The sequence below is a fragment of the Schistocerca serialis genome, chromosome 5 (genome assembly GCF_023864345.2).
Source record: "Schistocerca serialis cubense isolate TAMUIC-IGC-003099 chromosome 5, iqSchSeri2.2, whole genome shotgun sequence".
NCBI classification, from domain to species: Eukaryota; Metazoa; Arthropoda; class Insecta; order Orthoptera; family Acrididae; genus Schistocerca; species Schistocerca serialis.
Genome location: NC_064642.1, coordinates 651,105,570 through 651,118,931, shown reverse-complemented (window position 1 = coordinate 651,118,931; position 13,362 = coordinate 651,105,570). Strand labels below are relative to the sequence as shown.

The following is a 13,362-nucleotide window of genomic DNA, read 5'->3' as shown; positions in this document are numbered from 1 at the left end:
TCTAGTAGCGACGGATATTCAGTTAGTCTATAAGGACTTCTTAAGTAATAGAACCCAGTACGTTTTCCTCGATGTTGAGTGTTCATCGGAGGTGAGGGTATCATCTGGAGTGCCCCAGGGAAGTGTGGTAGGTCCGCTGTTGTTTTATGTCTACATAAATGATCTTTTGGATAGGGTGGATAGCAATGTGCGACTCTTTGCTGATGATGCTGTGGTGTACGGGAAGGTGTCGACGTTGAGCGACTGTAGAAGGATACAAGATGATTTGGACAGGATTTGTGATTGGTGCAAAGAATGACAGCTAACTCTAAATATAGATAAATGTAAATTAATGCAGATTAATAGAAAAAAGAATCCCGTAATGTTTGAATACTACATTAGTAGTGTAGCGCTTGACACAGTCACGTCGCTTAAATATTTGGGCGTAACATTGTAGAGCGATATTAAGTGGGACAAGCATGTAATGGCAGTTGTGGGGAAAGCGGATAGTCGTCTTCGGTTCATTGGTAGAATTTTGGGAATATGTGGTTCATCTGTAAAGGAGACCGCTTATAAAACACTAATACGACCTATTGTTGAGTACTGCTAGAGCGTTTGGGATCCCTATCAGGTCGGATTGAGGGAGGACATAGAAGCAATTCAGAGGCGAGCTGCTAGATTTGTTACTGGTAGGTATGATCATCACGCGAGTGTTAAGGAAATGCTTCAGGAAATCGGGTGGGAGACTCTAGAGGAAAGGAGGCGTTCTTTTCGTGAATCGCCACTGAGGAAATTTAGAGAACCAGCATTTGAGGCTGACTGCAATACCAATTTTACTGCCGCCAACTTACATTTCGCGGAATGACCACAAAGATAACATAAGAGAGATTAGGGCTCGTACAGTGGCATATAGGCAGTCATTTTTCCCTCGTTCTGTTTGGAAGTGGAACAGGGAGAGAAGATGCTAGTTGTGGTACGAGGTACCCTCCGCCACGCGCCGTATGGTGGATTTCGGAGTAAGTATGTAGATGTAGATGTAACGTAAGAGCATCATCTGCTACTTAATGAATAGTTTTTAATTGTTATTTTTGTCATGATGCCGTAAACCGATCAGTATAGAAGAATATCAGACAGTAATCCATTACCGAAAGGAGCAGAAGATATATTTACTTACGCAAGAAATTCAAGCTCAAATATTTCATATATCTAAAATCATGAGATAATGCACTGACACACGAAGCTAACAATATTCAACTAAAGTATTTGAGGCAGAAGATTTCTAAATACTGCATAGCACTTACATGGGTTTTAACAGGATCACAGTCGCGGTAGGTGGCATAGAGCAGAAACCCAGTAAAGACGCTGATGACCTTCATGAGGATTATGCCAAAGGTGAAGCCAGCCAGGGTCCTGCGAAATGAAGCTTAAATTAGTAATTAATTAATTTCTATACAAACAGATTAAATACTGTTCAACATTTTTCATTGCTTCCCGAATGTAGACGAGTCGCCTGCTAACGGTGATAAGTTGTCTCTAAGATAAACTTGTATGGATGCAGCACGCAGCAAATACTACAGCTATTATTTGCACAGTTATCCGTTCTCTTAGATACAAATGAACTTCATGCGACTGCTAGTAACATTGCCCGTTCTGTAAGGTAAGGACAGAAGGAAATCGATAGTGGTCCAAGGAAACAAACTGATATCGTCTCGACTGCGACGTTTCCTGTACTTTTGTAAAAAAATTCTAGTAAGCAGGTGTTTACTGCTTCACTAACACGTGTAATCAATTAGTCAGAAACAAACTACAGAACGGAACCTGTTGGGGGCCTGGTTAATATTCCCGACTCCCACAAGTCGTCCTTGATAACAATGCTCAAGTAAGATTCCGGTGATTTCTCTAGTCAAAATAAGAGTGGTTCCCATCGACACTTCGAATTTTCTTACTGTCATTAACTTGTCGAACGGTTGCTCCGACTGAAAAGACTTTCATGTTGACGGGACGTTAGGGCTTAAATCCCCTCCATTTTTAACTGTAGGTAGTATTCACCTTTAAAATAAGAAGCCCAGAAACAATATCCCATTCCTCTGCAGATATTCAAACTCCTGTGCTCTCGCTCTCTTTCGGGGATAGTAGACAGAATGCATCTCGCACGAAATTCCCATACCATACATGTAGTTCTAATGTAAATCACGTTACGTGGAAGATGAATGAAATCAATTTCTGAGGTGGCTTTAGAAACTACAGCTGCACTAACGGAAGATTTATAAGTAGAAAGCGTCGTCATAAATTTTAAGCAGTAGAGCTATTACCTTCCAAGAATTTTCCAACTTACTGTCAAAGTGTTGTAGCAGCGCGAAGTGGCTGCGCGGTTTGAGGCACCATGTAACGGAATGCGTGCCCCCGCCCCCCCCCCCCCCCCGTCGGTAGTTCGAGTCCTCCCTCGGGCATGGCTGCGTGTGTTGCTTTTAGCATAAGTTAGTTTAAGTAGTGTGTAAGCCGATGATCTCAGCTGTTTGATCCCTTAGGAAATCACACACATTTGAATTTGTTGTTTGCTTTGCAGTGGTCACCCAAGTTTTCCTATCCAAGCAAAACAAGTATTTGCAATTCTGACCCCATCCTCGATTTTCTGTTTGACACTCTTCGTTGTTCTCTCCATTTTTCTAGTAAACTACTACATCGGTTCGCGTATCCTAGGAATCCTAGCAACTGTAGTTCCTATGCCTATCATATGCCTTTACTCCTTCTTTGTGATACCGCTTCACTTTATACGATATGAATCGTTAATTTTTAGCAATGCTCACATGCAGTAGATTTCGGAAGCCTCTAGCTTTTTCTTTTGTGTAGTACGGCAAACAAACCTTCAGTTTCAGCATCTTGCCTATTAATTTTGTACCAGTATTGTACAACCTGTGCGCCTTTGATGGTAGCACATTCGCAAGCCATTTCAGCTACTTTCCAGATGTATAAAATTTAGGCTATTATCGTAATGCCTGCTAAGATTTTTGTTTTCATGCTCCTTTCCTTTGCGCAAAACACAAAATACATGCAGAATGAGATTTTCACTCTGCAGCAGAGTGTCCGCTGGTATGAAACTTCCTGGCAGATTAAAACTGTGTGCTGGACCGAGACTCGAACTCGGGACTTTTGCCTTTTGCGGGCAAATGCTCTACCAATACAAAATACGTGGACATCGAAAAGAAATAGCAACACGAAAAACTAATTAATGTAGGATCACGAAATTTCGGCAATACTTTTGTCTAGGTAACATATTTAAGTGATAAACATTCCATGGAATGTTAACGTAAGTGCGAGATAAGTTACTGCAAAAGTTAAATGCAGATAACTGTGTTTTAGAGGTGCGGGATGTCTGATTGTGCAAGGGAGTTCCATGTTTTTGCAATTGGTCGCTCAATACAGGGACTGATAATGCTGGTTGTGGATGACGCTGGAGCTGTCGTACGACGACGTCCGATATGTGATCGATCTGAGCCAGATATGATGATCGAACATACCAAGGCCACTTATCGACTCTGTGTGGAGCATGTTGTGTCACAACAGCGACATGCAGGCTAACGTTGTCCTTTTGGAAAACACCCCCAGGAATGCTGTTCGTGAATGGCAGCACATGTCGAATCATCAGATTGACTTTCAGATATGCAGTCAAGGTGCTTGGGACAACTACGAGAGTTCTCCTGCTGTCATACGAAATTGCACCACAGACCATAACGCCAGGTGTAGATCCAGTGTGTCTATCACCAAGTTGGCTGCAGGCACTCCTCTGGCCTTCTTCTAACGGACACACGGCCATCACTGGCGTCGAAGCAGAACCAGCTTTCATCAGAAAAAACAGCAGACTTCCACCCTGACCTCCATCGAGCTCTCGCTTGATACCATTGAAGTTGCAAATAGCGGTGTTTTGGTCTGAGCGAAAGGTACGATATACGAGGGCTGTTCAGAAAGTAAGTTACGATTGATCGAGAAATGAAAATCACAGTGAAAATCAGAAATGTTTCATTTGTAACAGTTACCTACACCTTTCAGCTACTTCTCTACGTAGTCGCCGTTCTGACTCAGACATTCGTCGTAGCGTTGTACCAACTTTCCAATACCCTCATCTTAGAAGGCAGCCACCAGTGCTTTCTGCCAATTCTCTACGCTGGCCTAAAGCTCATTGTCTGTGACAAAATGTTGTCTTCATAGCCAGCGGTTCGTTTGAGCAGAGATGAAACTCAGTGGGAGACAATTACGGGCTGTATTGTGGGTAACCAAACATTTCCAATTGAAACGATGCAGGAACATCTTCATTGCCCCTGCAGAATGAGGCTGAGAATTGTCTTGAAGAAGAAACCGCACGACAGTCATGTAATGTTGGTTGCATAGCTTCAGGGGAAAATTCTCACCAGGCCCTCGTACTTGGCGGGAGACACTATTTTCTATAATATCTTCACGCGCTCACTAAGAGCTCAGGAATGAAAAGAGCGACGTAATTCTACCTAGAGTCATACTAGAGACACTGCCCAACACATCTTTGCAAAGCTTTATCGGATTTTCATAGTCGTTTCCATTTCGCGACCGATCGTAACTTACTTTCTGGACAGCCCTCGTAGTGCGTCTTACTTGGAGCTGTTCTGAAGTAACCGACTTGTAACAGTTCATTGTGTCACTGTGGTGCCAACTGCTGCACATACAGTAAAATGTGCCGGAGCCATGGGCCGAACGCGATATTCTTCCTTCTTGGTAGTGCCACGTAGACGTCCACACTCGGTCCTCTTGAGACCATACGTTTTCGTGACCACCGATGCCAGCAGTCATATATAATGGCTACATTTCTGCCAGGCCTTTCTTCTGTATCGCAGAAGGAACATCCAGCTTCTCGCAGCCCTATTACTTTACGTCTTTGAAACTCTGTGAGGTGTTGATACTGGCGTCTTTGTTGCCTTAAAGGCGTTATTGACCACCATCAGCTTACGAAGTCTAGTCACAAAGGTAACCAACGCTCATGAGCTTTACAGCGTGTATTTAAAGCAAACGTGATTTGCATCCTGGAAGTGGAGCTACTAACGCATTCTTACACGACTGACGCTTAAACTGAATGGAGAAATCTTTCAGATCTAGAAACACGTTTATTAACTTCTGTTTACTTCGAACAACTCCATCTTGTTGTTGCGACTTTTTTCTGCTAGTGTATTTGCAACTCAACTTGAATTTAACTGGTCTGGCAAAATCTTTCTTATACCACTGGTGAGAGTTATAATGTCCGTTGAAAGTTGTGAGAATTGTTTATGGTCCACTGTAGCTTTCTTACGATTCTGGAAAATATTTTCCACTGAAGTGGTCGGCTGTTCCACATCCAAGAGATACATTACAAAATTTTTTTACATCATATTAAGATTAATTATGATCACCAACTTTTTGCTCATCTTTGAAAAAGGTATTCATCTTTATTCCTACTTAGCTACACTAACATCCATTACTTAATGTATCCTCAAGATCTATCTACACGTATTACGTCACGAGAGCACTGTACAAACTAAAGAGTGGTAGAATAACTCTGAACATATTACATGCATTTTATGGTACTACATGACTGTTTGCTCACCTGTAACAGATAGTGAAGCAGAGAACTTTGGCAGTGACTCTAACCACGAGTTGTTTGCATTTTGTTCACCCTGTCACACGAAAGGAAGATAGATATTCAGACACATTTGGATGGTATTACGCAAAACATTTGGATGATATTACGCATAGTCAAATCGTTGGAAAATTAAAGAATGGATGCAGTCAGCCATCCTACGTGTTCTAAGTAGAAAACTGACGGCAGCTGGTAGTACGTCTGCCTTAAGGAGCCTGTCACCGCCTTCGAGAGGCGCTGATCTGTGAGCTGGGCAACCCACTAGTCCCTTCACAAATGAAACTCGTGGCGACAACTGTAACATGAGTGGAGCAGACGAATAGTATCCTGTTATAGTATTTTAATATGGATAATGACTATCATTACATACAGTGTCCAGTCACATTAGTACAGCCATTTGTCAAAAGCCTGCGTAACAATCTTTTGCAGTGCGGACCGCTGCGGTTTGTACAGGAAGAGAGCTAATGAAGTTCTGGAGGTGACCGACTGAGATGTGAAGCCATGCAGACTCCAATGTTGTTGCCAGCTGGGCAAGGTTCCTCGGTTGAGGATCCTAGGCCCGAACATCCCGATCGAGGTGGTCCCATTGAGTCTCGTTTGGGCTTAAATTGCCATGGCTGTACGGTAAATTCATGGTCGTTATCTTCGAACTACGTGTATACACTATGAGCTGTATGACAAGTTAGACTGTCTTGCTAGCAGATACTACTGTGACTAGGAAAAACAAACTGCATATAGGGGTACATGTGGATAGATACATACATGTGCTGATCCATTGTGCCTTTCCAAATGAAGATATTAGCCAGGGAATGCCTCGAAAACATTCCCCATCCCATAAAGCATGCACGGTTTTTGCTTTAAGACATTGCATGCTGTATGTGCTATTGGTCATTTGTTTGATGCAGTATAAATCATCATTCATCTGAAAAGGCCAGCCTGTCTCCACACATTGGTCGTCCAGCTGCGGTAGAGACTTACAGATTCCAGCCTTCGTTGCCCATGAACAACAGTATAAATAAGTGCACGAACCAGGCACTTGCCACGGAGGCAAATGGCAACGGTGACTGAACGGTCGTTGAGGACACACCATGGTACCGCCATGGGTCATCTGGGTTGTCAGGTGCTCGTCATCAACAGGTCTATTCGCCAGTGCACATCTCCACAGCTGTCGTTCATGCCTGTCGTTTACGGCCCGCAGTTTACTACAGAAGCCATGGCGCCAGTTTGGGACAACGCCATTTTGTCGTGCACGGCGGCATGCGAACAGATTGCAAAGTTAATCGCTTCGGAAATCCTTCCACCCTTGGCCAATTTTCCAATGATCATGTGCTTTTGGACGTCAGATAATTCGCTCGGTTTCCGCATTACGACAACGGCTGCAATGTTTTCCCACCCCGCACCCCTGACACCCTCTTCTGCTAATGCTGCCACCTCATGTCTGTGACTGGTTATTGCTCGTTGACGTCGAAAATAACTGTTGGCCACAACAATGCGAGGTGGCGGTCACGACAGTGCGACTGTACCATGTATCTCACCTCGAGCGAACTGCACCCGTTCCGGCCGCTGGAACCGCACCTGGTACATAAATAGGGCGGGGAGAATCTTCTTAAAATACCCAAGCACCACTCCGGTCGCGCCGGCCGGAGTAGCCGAGCGGTTCTAGGCGCTACAGTCTGGGACCGCGCGACCGCTACGGTCGCAGGTTCGAATCCTGCCTCGGGCATGGATGTGTGTGATGTCCATAGGTTAGTTAGGTTTAAGAAGTTCTAACGGACTGAAGACCTCAGAAGTTGTCCCATAATGCTCAGAGACATCAGAACCACTCCGGTCGCACCAGGTCCCTGCCATTTTTGAAGTTTAATAGCCTTCACCATACCCGTCTGATGATGATCCTACTTGCGAGTGTGGGCTTGCATTATATATTTTTGGATAGTTTATTCTACCGCATGAACACCGTAGCAGAGATCGAGATCACGACTTGGTTGCAGCCCAGCTGCCCTCCCGTGACTGTTCGCTAGCCACAGTGTTTTGGCATACCTGCAGGGATGCAGATGTATGGATCTCAATTTTATCTGATGAATAATGATGCCCGGCAGCATAGTCCTAGCCTGGAAGAGCCCGAGAGCACAGTGCTGGCCTGGTAGATGGGTGCCCGAAACCTGAGGACACCTCATCTGTTGACGATTGAACGCTTATGTGGTTGTAACGCATTTCTGACGCCCAGAGGGTATGCGTCCACTGGAACCACAAACTATTCTGAATAGCCAGAGTGAGAAATTAACAGTCTTAGTATGCCATTAGCTGTGAAACCGAACACGATAAGTATTACTTCCCTTTCTTCAACCTGTGTACATAGCATACACAGTGATTGTTATTAACGTTTAAAAAACCCCTAAACGACGTAGATGGCACTGAGAAAAATTTGTAGGGTAGTAATATTACGTTCCTGAACTAAAGAGAGATCTTCGACAAGGCATACACTATTGTTCACTAAAACCTATCCTGATAACTCTAAAGGGTGATTCTTATTAAAGGTCAAAACCATCAAAGCGACATAGATGATGCTTAGGCAAGTCACATGAGGTCGCAAATGTAAGGAAATACCTCAAAAATGATGAGAGCTGTTGAACATGTGACTCTTGGGGTATTTCCCAGCACTTTCGACCCCACGTGCCTTATAATAAAACACTTACTTGTCTCATTGTCATCTAAGTCACTTCGGAGGTTTTTGAAGGGTAATAAGAATCACCCCATAGAGTTATCAAGATAGCCTTTACTGAAAAATAATGTATCCTTATCAAAGATCTCTTTTTATTTCAATGAACGTGCATTTCTGCAGTATAACACAATTTTCTCTACGTTTTTCGCCATATCCTCAACTAAAATTTGATTATGTTTACTTTTGACACCTTTTTATCAAATGAATATCATCGTGCAGTTTTCATTTTTATTTTTCACTCATAAATGTAAGCTTGGTGACGTTTCCATGAACATACGATGCTGAGTTTGAATTGCGTATTAAACGCTTTACTACCAAATTATGCCCTGGTTTCAAGATGACTCACTGACTTCTACTATATTGACTGAGTCATAAACCGTAGTGTTCTATGAAAGTCACACACTGCCATATATCTCGCTCTTCATTTAAACGTTCATTTTTTCCACTTTATGCAACATTTTAATGTTTCGATGCCACTTGTGAACTCTTTCATGTAGAGTTTACTGTGACTTTTTATGCACATTTTTGTTAGTGTTGGCTATGTTACTCCAAGATTACTGAAGATTTCAGTGATTAAGTTTACTTTTAGGTAGTTACTTTTTCGTTTTAATTCTGTTTTCAACTGGCCACTCTCCTTTTGAATAATTTAACATCTCACAAATATTGTGCAATGCAACCTGCCTTCCATGCTTACGAAAACATGTCAATCTTTATTTCTCCTTGTTTTCCAGTGTACTGGAATATTTTAGAAATTCATGTTGTCTGCTTTGCTTAAATTAAATTTTACATGAATAAATTTACTTGAAGTAATTCTCATAACGAATTCAAGACATCTTTATTTCCCACAATTTCTAGCAGAATGTCTTGGCCATTATGTCCACCATAGTAATAACGTCTCACGAGCTCGTGATCTCTTAAGCATAGCCCCTTTTGATAGTATGGGATGTCTTCTTTACAATATTGCTTCCCATCTACCCTTCCTCAGGTACAGTTTTAGAACTAGGTCACTATGTCTTTTATCTGTTTCCTAAATCTAAGAAATAATTTGTGATATTTTTTTGATTTACCCCAAGTGATAAATGATTTGTGTCATAGTACTGTGTGTAAGTCGTTGAAACTTATCACGGAATTCTAAGATCATTTCTCCTATGGGATTCACTAACACAAAACTAACGTTTTGGAAAAATCCATGTCCTTTACTATAGTGTTCCATTTTCGTATACAGAACTTTCACCCATTTTCATATATCTTACTGCTAAATTCCCATAAATTTAGGGAAGTTATCATCGAGAGTATGCCGCACTGTCGTTCTAAGCTAGACATTTTTGAAGGTAGTTCGATGTTGCGCTCCCCCAACTCAAGTCTTTGATTATTGGTTGAAAGTGTAGTGTCAAGTGTATATTGTTAGGTACGTTAGGGACAGAACGAAATCTGGTGCTGGCACATATCCAACTCCTACAGAATACCTTCAAAGGGATGGGCAGGCTGAACATCCAATATGACGGACCGATTACCATCAACAGTGTCAGGTGCCTCTATGAGACAGAGCGGAGGGATGTGGAGTTGATTCAGGACAAATGTGCGAAGTCTGGCGATCTGAAACTTCACGCTGCTGTCTCCTCTCCATTCCCAGCTAGATACTAGCGGCAAAATTTCTATGTACATTCAGCAATGGAGATATGAACAAACCACCTCTTGAGTCTAGTGCCAATGAACAGGACTGCGCTACTGATATTGGCTACGGATGTGGGTACCTCTCGTCCTCTGGGAGAACTCACTTTCGAGAAGCCACCAGGTCCGGCAGCGACATGAACTTCTGTACCATGCCCTGGTGGACAGCGCAGCCTCCTACGAAAGACCCCGTCGCGCCGATCACCACTGCCCAGAAGGAGCTCCGAACGAAGGGGTCTGGGGTCATTTTGCGCATAGGAAGTGCGAAAAGACATTTAGTATCCAGTCATGTCGTGGCAAATCCAAAATATGCAGGAAAAGTATTCAAAATGCAACGACTAATTCTTACGTCCAAAAAGGACTGGCGTTTTGAAGTTTAAAACTAGTAAGTAAACAAAAATAATCACTTACATAATACGCCGCTAAGCGTTAGAGTCGTTATCTTTAAGGGGGAAAAATTCGTCGTTAGTTATCTTCAAGCAGAATTCGTCTGAGTGGTGCAAAGAAATAACAAAAATGCTGATATACCGGGTGATCAAAAAGTCAGTATAAATTCGAAAACTTAATAAACCACGGAATAATGTAGATAGAAAGGTAAAAATTGACACGTGCCTGGAATGAAATGGGGTTTTATTAGAACCAAAAAAACTAAAGTCACAAATTGTCCGACAGATCTCTTGCGCGCGTCGTTTGGTGATGATCGTGTGCTCAGCCGCCATTTTCGTCATGCTTGGCCTCCCAGGTCCCCAGACCTCAGTCCGTGCGATTATTGGCTTTGGGGTTACCTGAAGGCGCAAGTGTATCGTGATCGATCGACATCTCTAGGGATGCTCAAAGACAACATCCGACGCCAATGCCTCACCATAACTCCAGACATACTTTACAGTGCTGTTCACAACATTTTTCCTCGACTACAGCTATTGTTGAGGAATGATGGTGGAAATATTGAGCATTTCCTGTAAAGTACATCATCCTTGCCTTGTCCTACTTGGTTATGCTAATTATCGCTATTCTGATCAGATGAAGCGCCATCTGTCGGACTTTTTTGAACTTGTGAATTTTTTTGGTTCTAATAAAACCCAATGTCATTCCAAGCATGGGTGTCAATTTGTATCTCTCTGTCTACATTATTCCGTGATTTATTCAGTTTTCAAACTTATACTGATTTTTTGATCACCCGGTACATTATCAAATGTTCCTTTACAATGGAAGACACAAAAGTACTCCCCCATTTCACTTCTCCAACAAGCACAGAAAATGAGTGAGAAACAGATAAAATCACTGAAATTAAATATTTCTACGTTGACCGATAGTGTCCCTATTGCATTCTATGCAGAACATGAAGCTGCGTTAGCTTCCATTTTAATGATATCATACCGCAGATCACTTGTACAAAACACTACCCAGTGTCCAAAAGAAAGCTATTATCACGCGCGTCCTTTAGCAGGGTACAGAATTATGCCGTCCAGTGAGCTCAATGCAGTCAGAATCCCCATCTAGGGCTTTCCTCACCTTTTTGATCAAGTATTTTTTCTAGTTCTTCCGACTGGTAGCACATGGAAAACGGCGTCCTCAGTTACATGACGGTTATACACTGAACAGCCAAAGAAACTGGTGCACCTGCGTAACATCGTATAGGTACCCCGCGAGCACGCAGAAGTGCCGCAATATGAAATGTCTGAAGTAGAACTGGAGGAAATTGAAACCATGAATCCTGAAGAGCTGTCCATAAATCCGTAAGAGTACGAGCGGCCGGAGATCTCTTCTGAATAGCACACTGCAAGGCATCCCAGTCATGCTCATTAATGTTCATGTCCGGGGAGTTTGGTGGGCAGCAGAAGTGTTTAAACTCACAATATTGTTTCTGGAGCCACTCTGAAGCAATTCTGGACGTGTGGGGTGTCACATTGAGCGGCTGAAATTTCCCAAGTCCGTCGGAATGCAGAGTAGACATGAATGGGTGCAACTGATCAGACAATATGTTTACGTACGTGTCACCTGTCAGAGTCGTATCTAGATGTATCAGGTGTCCCATATCACTCCAATTGCAAACGCCCCACACCAGCACAGAGCATCCACCAGCGAACAATCCCCTGCTGACATGCAGGGTCCATGGATTCTTGAGGTTGTCTCCAAACCTGTACAATTCCATCCGCTCGATACAACCTGAAACGAGATTCGTCCAACCAGGCAACAACTTCCCAGTAATCACCAGCACGATGTCAGTGTTGACGGGCCCAGGTGAGGCGTAAAGCTTTGTGTCGTGCAATCATGAAGGGTACACAAACTAGCCTACAATTCTACGTTCAGACTCATTTAAATCTTCGTAACCTATCATTGTAGCAGCAGTAACCGTTCTAACAACTGCGCCGGACACTTGTCTTACATAGGCGTCGGCGACCGCAGCGCCGTATTCTGTATTTGAATATGCATGCATATACCAGTTTCTTTAGCGCTTCTGTGTTCCAATTTGTTTTCATCTGCAGTTTTTTCTCTCTCTAGCTCCCTCTTGGACCACTAAAGTAACTTTCTAATATCCTAATAGATGTTCAGCCATCCTGGCCCTTCTTCTACTCATTGATCTCTATATGCTTCTTTCCTCGAGGATTCTGCGGAGTGCTTCCTCATTCCTGACCTTACCAGTCTACCTAAATTTCAACATTCCTCCCTCGCAACACATCAGGAAGGCTTCGATTCTCTTCTATTTTTCTCACTTCGTGTCTCACTACTATACAATGGTGTGCCCCAAAAGCACATTCTCGGAAATTTCTTCTTCAAATTAAGACCTACGTTTGATACTGGTAGACTTCTCTTGGCCAAGAATGACCTTTTTGTTAGTGCTAATGAGCTTCTTATGTCCTCCTTGCTCCGTCCGTCATGAATTATTTTGCAGACTAGATAGCACAACTCGTTTGCCTATTTCTTATCCCAAACTCTGATATTAAGTTCCTCGCTGTTCTCGTTAGTGCTACTTCGCATTACTTCTTTCTTCGATTCACTCTCAATTCAAATTCTGTACTTACTAGCTGTTCATTCCATTCAATACATCCTGTAATTCTTCCCCATTTTTACTGAGGATAGCACTGTCATCACGAATCGTATCACTGATATCATTCAACTTGAATATTAATCCCCCTCTTGAACGTGTCTTTTATTTCCGTCATTCCGTCTTCTCGTATAGCTTACCCCAACTTTTCAGGAGTTCGAACACCTTGCACCATTTGATACTATCTAACGCCTTTCTCACGTCGACAAATCCTATGAAAGTGCCTCGATTTTTCTTCAATCTTGCTTCCATTGTCAACCGCACCGTCAGAACTGTCTCTCTGGTGACATCGTCTTTCGTAAAGCCAAA

At 42.8% G+C, this 13,362-nt stretch overlaps 1 protein-coding gene across 1 annotated transcript in view; it reads right to left on the bottom strand.

Moving 5' to 3' along the window:
* The window catches only part of LOC126482158 (sodium-coupled monocarboxylate transporter 1-like), a 101,636-nt gene that overhangs the window by 45,009 nt on the left and 43,265 nt on the right, over nt 1-13,362 (bottom strand). Inside the window, exons 6-7 of the mRNA XM_050106134.1 lie at nt 10,115-10,228; nt 1,281-1,389 (exon numbers count right to left, since the gene is read on the bottom strand). Coding sequence (XP_049962091.1) covers nt 1,281-1,389; nt 10,115-10,228 — 223 coding nt within the window. The remainder of the gene's footprint in view (nt 1-1,280; nt 1,390-10,114; nt 10,229-13,362) is intronic.